A 5,571-nucleotide genomic window follows, 5' to 3' on the forward strand; every position below is an offset into this window, starting at 1 on the left:
GTGACAAAAGTGTCCGCTGATGATTCAGACACTGGTGAAAACGCAGAACTTTCATATTCACTGTTAGACAGTTCCAGCTCCAGTGTTCCTATAATCACACTGATAAATATAAACTCTTTGAGTGGAGAACTATTCAGTTTGCAATCATTTAATCACGAAGAAACGAAAAGATTTCAGATTCAAGTTATGGCAACAGATTCCGGTGTTCCTCCTCTGAGCAGTAATGCCACTGTAAATGTATTTATTCTGGATGAGAATGACAACAGTCCGGTTATTTTACCGCCTTATTCTGAACCTGGATCAGTTAATAGTGAGAACATTCCCTACTCTGCTGAAGCGGGATACTTTGTAGCCAAGATCAGAGCTGTTGATGCTGACTCTGGATATAACGCACTTCTGTCTTATCATCTAACTGAACCCAAAGGAACGAATCTCTTCCGCATTGGAAGCAGCACTGGAGAAATAAAGACAAAGAGACGAATGAGTGACAATGACTTAAAAACTCACCCACTTCTTATCACAGTGTCTGATAATGGAGAGCCATCACTCTCAGCGACTATGTCCATGGATGTTGTGGTTGTTGAGAGTCTGGATGACATAAAGACATCATTCAGAGAAGTTCCTGTTAAAGACGAGAGTTTTTCAGATCTGAATCTGTATCTGCTCATCGCTATTGTCTCAGTCTCAGTCATCTTTTTACTGAGTCTCGTGGGTTTGATAGCAGCTAAGTGCTACAGGACAGACGGCAGTTTCAGCAGGTACAGCGCTCCAGTGATCAGCACACATCCAGACGGCAGCTGGTCCTTCTCTAAATCCACACAACAGTACGACGTGTGTTTCAGTTCAGACACAATAAAGAGTGATGTAGTAGTGTTTCCTGTACCAGCCCAAGCTGTAGATGGCGAGTTGATAAGCATAAGTGAAGCAGATACTTTCTCGCTAACACAAACTCTACCAAAAGATATGGAGGTAAGACATTTTGCCAGATATTTTTTTTATGTTTATATATATATGTGTGTGTGTGTGTGTGTGTGTGTGTGTTTATGCGTGCACCAGGTAATTCAATAACTATTTGTTAACAAAGTTAACTTGCGCAATTGTGATCATTTGTAATTACATAATCAGGACTGACATAATTACTACTCATTTGACCATAAATCAATTGACAGTTTCGAAATATGTTTTGTTTTTTGTGGTTGACTCAACTATAGTGTGACTCTGTATTATCGATCAGCACCATGGACAGTAGAACATTAATACGTATTCTAGCGTGAAAATGTTACATTTCTGAGGTGTTTTACATATAATTCTCCATTTCTGGCACGGTAAGATTATTATGATTTATTATATTTTTATTTTTAGTCTTGGTTAATTTTGTTTTGTATTTAGTGGTGTAATTTCGTTCCGAAAGCATCATGTGTTTCTATGGATTTGGAAATGGAATACTCCTGTTATGGCATAATTTCAGCACGTGGTGTCACTGCAGACCGTCAGTTAAAGGTTTATAGACTAGCCTACTCTAATACCAAGGTTCTGAGACCGAAGCTTCAGTGTATCTGTCGTTGAGACATGATGGTTTCTATTTCGTCTCGTGTTTCCTGAATGTAAAGGAAAAATACTGGATTCTCTCGCGTTTACCTTTTTTTATGTCACCAAGCCACTTGTGAATGGTCATCATGGTCTTAATGGGATATTTCGAGTGTGGATTTATATTTTTCTTTTCTTTGCTGGATTCTGCGTCTGCTCAAATCGTCTATTCCGTACCGGAAGAGGTAAATAAAGGGACAGTTGTTGGGAATATAGCGAAAGACCTGAACATAAATGTTCATGAACTGGAATCTCGTATGCTTGAGATTGTGACTGGATCAAATAAGAAGTATTTTGACGTAAATCTGAAAACTGGCGTTCTGTTTGTTAATGACAGAATTGACCGTGATGAGTTATGCGTGTCGAGTCAGAAATGCTCTTTGAATATAGAGGCCCTCGCTGAAAATCCTCATCATCTTTACAGGGTGGAGATTAAGATCTTGGAAATAAACGACAATGCGCCACATTTTCTTGTTAAAGAATTTACTATGAATATTACCGAAAACGCAAGTCCAGGAGAGAGATTTCCTCTCCCTGTGGCCGAGGACGCTGATGTTGGCAGTAATTCGCTGAAAGAGTACAAACTGAGTCCGAATGAACATTTCAGTCTAGAGACACAGAGTGAAGACCAGAGTGTGTCTGCTGAGTTAGTGCTGAATAAGGCTTTAGATCGAGAGAAACAAGCGATAATTAAGTTAGTGCTAACCGCTGTAGATGGAGGAAAACCACCTAAATCGGGAGCGTTAAATATTATTATAAAAGTAATGGATATTAATGATAATAACCCCGTGTTTAGTCAACCTCTTTACAAAGTTAAACTAAAAGAAAATGTTTCTGCTGGTTCTAAAGTTTTATCTGTGTTTGCTTCTGATTTGGATGAAGGCATAAATAGTGAAATTGTGTACTCATTTGTGGATCATGGAAAGAAGCAAAACTTGTTTACCATTATCCCCGAGACAGGAGACATTGTTGTAAAAGGACATATTGACTTCGAGGAGAATGCTGCTATTGAATTGCGAGTTCGTGCAAGAGACAGAGGCAATTCCCCAAAGAGCACACAATGTAAAGTGCTTATAGAAGTTATGGATGAAAATGATAATGCACCAGAGATAACTTTAACTCCACTTTTGGAAATTGTGAAAGAAGACACAAAGTCAAGAACTGCTGTTGCTTTAGTCACAGTGTCTGATAAAGATGGAGGTAAAAATGGCATTGTACACTGTGCACTGAAAGGCTCGTATCCTTTCAAACTGGATATGTCATATAACAATCATTATTCTCTAGTGGTAGATGGACCTCTGGACAGAGAGAGTGTTTCTCTGTATAACATCACAATTACAGCTGCAGACGAAGGAACTCCGCCTCTTTCCAGCAGCACTCTTATAACTGTACATATCTCTGATGTTAATGACAATGCTCCACATTTCCCAGCTCAGGTAATTGACGCTTTTATAAGTGAAAATATTCAAGCTGGAGGTCTGGTGACAAGAGTGTCAGCTGATGATTCAGACACTGGTGAGAACGCAGAACTTTCATATTCACTGTTAGACAGTTCCAGCTCCAGTGTTCCTATAACAACACTGATAAATATAAACTCTTTGAGTGGAGAAATATTCAGTTTGCAATCATTCAATCACGAAGAAACGAAAAGATTGCAGTTTCAAGTTATGGCAACAGACTCCGGTGTTCCTCCTCTGAGCAGTAATGCCACTGTAAATGTGTTTATTCTGGATGAGAATGACAACAGTCCGGTTATTTTAATTGTCTCAGTATCTGTCATCTTTTTACTGAGTCTCGTGGGGTTGATAGCAGTTAAGTGCTACAGGACAGACGGCAGTTTCAGCAGGTACAGCGCTCCAGTGATCAGCACACATCCAGACGGCAGCTGGTCCTTCTCTAAATCCACACAACAGTACGATGTGTGTTTCAGTTCAGACACAATAAAGAGTGATGTAGTCGTTTTCCCCTCGCCGTTTCCTCCAGCAGACGCGGAGTTGATCAGCATTAATGGAGAAGACATTTTTACACAAACTCAAACTCTTCCGACCACCGAGAAGGTAAGAATAATTTGTAACCCTAGTTGTGTAAAAAAAGAAAAGAAAAGAAAAACACATTCAATTCGAAAATTTTGGAGAGTTATTTATTTATTTAGTAGTTATCACAGCATTTGCGTTGGCTTTGAGTCAAGCTATTACTGTCGCTTCTCTTAATTAATTTCGCTGAACTGAATTGCATTGCCTTTGTCGTCGTTGCTATTATACAGTGACAGAAAAAAGGCAAGTATAAATAAAAGGTGATTGACAAAATACAATAAAACGCGCTTTATCAATAACAAAGACAATATCGAAGTCTTAAGGAGTTGTTATCCTATAACAGTTTTCAGCACCATGGACAATGAACATTTCGTCCTCGCTTTGCTTTCCGTACATTCAGGTGATCTTGGTTAGATGTAAATACATTTCATCTTATCTGATTCCTACAACCATCCAAATGTATTCCCTTTTTAACTAGTGCTGGGGTTATTTACAGACGAACGTGTCTTGATTGGATTTATACCTTGCAATTTACCAATTCCTTTCTTTTGAAGCATACATTTAAACTGTGAAAAAAATGCAATTTAAATAAAATATCTCCAACAATAATGCAGTTAAAACGCGCGATGTCGCTGCAGACCACGAATTTGAAGCACTTCTTTTATTAAAATGAGGCTCCTCCTTACCACGGAAGAGCAACCAGTATATACTGTAGTCATGTGTAAATGTTAAGGTATAATAAAGGCTTCAGAGGCTAAGGTCCTGGCAGCAGTGAGACACAAAAATTGCGTTTTTTAAACGGATTAATCTTTGAGGCTTTGAAGAAACAATTATGGAAAGCTTAAGATATTTGTGCGTCATAACAGCTCTGCATTGTTGTTTATGGGGATCTTCATGCGGCAAGATTATCTATTCGGTCTCGGAGGAAGTAAATAAGGGAACTGTTGTCGGAAATATAGCAAAGGATCTCAAGATCAGTGTTAAGGAGCTGGAATCTCGTATCTTGCAGCTTGTGACTGGTTCCAACAGGAAATATTTTGATGTGAATTTGAAAACGGGAGCGTTGTTTGTGAATGAAAGAATTGACCGGGAGGAGTTATGCTTCGCTCATCAACAGTGTGCTCTTAATTTGGAGGCTGTTATTCAAAATCCTCATAGCCTTTATAGAATTGAAATTAATGTTCTGGATGTTAATGATAATGCTCCATATTTTGTGGACAACGTTATAACGATAAACATTACCGAGGATGTTGTTTCGGGAGCTAGATTTCATATTCCTGTAGCTGAAGATGACGACATTGGCATTAATACACTAAAAGACTACAAACTAAGCAAGAATGAACACTTTTCTATTGACGTACAAACTGAAGAGCAGAGTGTGTCTGCTGAATTAGTGCTCCAAAAACCTTTAGATCGTGAAAAACAATCAGTAATTCCTCTTGTACTGACAGCTGTTGATGGAGGAAAGCCAGCAAAAACAGGAACATTAAGTGTAATAGTGAATGTACTGGATATAAATGACAACTGGCCTGTCTTCAGCAAACCTTTGTACAAGATCAAGGTGAGAGAAAATGTTTCTGTTGGTACCAAAGTCATCTCTTTGACTGCTACTGATTTGGATGAGGGCACCAACAGTGACATTATTTACTCCATAGCTGAACATGGAAACATAAAAAAGCAAAATCTATTCACTGTGGTTCCTGAAACCGGAGATATTGTTGTGAAGGGTCAAATAGACCATGATATAAATGCTGCAATTGAATTACGAGTTCAGGCAAGAGATAAAGGCAGTCCACCAAAGAGCACACAATGTAAAATTTTAATAGAAGTTATGGATGAAAATGATAATGCACCAGAGATTATTGTGACTCCTCTGGTGGAAAGTGTGAAAGAAGACACAAAGTCAGGAACTGCAGTTGCTTTAGTCGCAGTGTCTGATAAAGATGGAGGT

General features: G+C 38.6%; 3 protein-coding genes across 3 annotated transcripts in view; all 3 read left to right on the plus strand.

Annotated features, from left to right (window-relative positions):
- The window catches only part of LOC107586181 (protocadherin gamma-A11-like), a 9,706-nt gene extending 8,140 nt beyond the window's left edge, over positions 1-1,566 (plus strand). The window contains exons 3-4 of the mRNA XM_016273451.1: positions 6-969; positions 1,390-1,566. Of these exons, the coding sequence (XP_016128937.1) occupies positions 6-969; positions 1,390-1,566 (1,141 nt within the window). The remainder of the gene's footprint in view (positions 1-5; positions 970-1,389) is intronic.
- A 15-nt stretch (positions 1,567-1,581) lies between these two features.
- Positions 1,582-3,985, plus strand: LOC107586182 (protocadherin alpha-4-like). Its single transcript, XM_016273452.1, has 2 exons — positions 1,582-3,433; positions 3,964-3,985. The coding sequence occupies exons 1-2, from the start codon at positions 1,668-1,670 to the stop codon at positions 3,983-3,985; spliced, it is 1,788 nt and encodes a 595-aa protein (XP_016128938.1). The 5' UTR covers positions 1,582-1,667.
- A 204-nt stretch (positions 3,986-4,189) lies between these two features.
- LOC107586184 (protocadherin alpha-2-like) overlaps positions 4,190-5,571 on the plus strand; it is a 2,547-nt gene continuing 1,165 nt past the window's right edge. Inside the window, exon 1 of the mRNA XM_016273453.1 lies at positions 4,190-5,569. Within this exon, the coding sequence (XP_016128939.1) occupies positions 4,453-5,569 (1,117 nt within the window). The 5' untranslated portion in view covers positions 4,190-4,452. The remainder of the gene's footprint in view (positions 5,570-5,571) is intronic.

The sequence above is a fragment of the Sinocyclocheilus grahami genome, unplaced genomic scaffold (assembly GCF_001515645.1).
Source record: "Sinocyclocheilus grahami isolate Dianchi unplaced genomic scaffold, SAMN03320097.WGS_v1.1 scaffold78.1, whole genome shotgun sequence".
Classification (NCBI taxonomy): domain Eukaryota; kingdom Metazoa; phylum Chordata; class Actinopteri; order Cypriniformes; family Cyprinidae; genus Sinocyclocheilus; species Sinocyclocheilus grahami.

Excerpts from the sequence above, each read along its gene's own strand:
- LOC107586182 (XM_016273452.1), top strand. The coding sequence starts at position 1,668 with ATGGTCATCATGGTCTTAATGGGATATTTCGAGTGTGGATTTATATTT. Across the intron at positions 3,434-3,963 it reads ACAGACGGCAGTTTCAGCAG|TTTTCAGCACCATGGACAAT; the intron begins GTACAGCGCTCC and ends ATCCTATAACAG.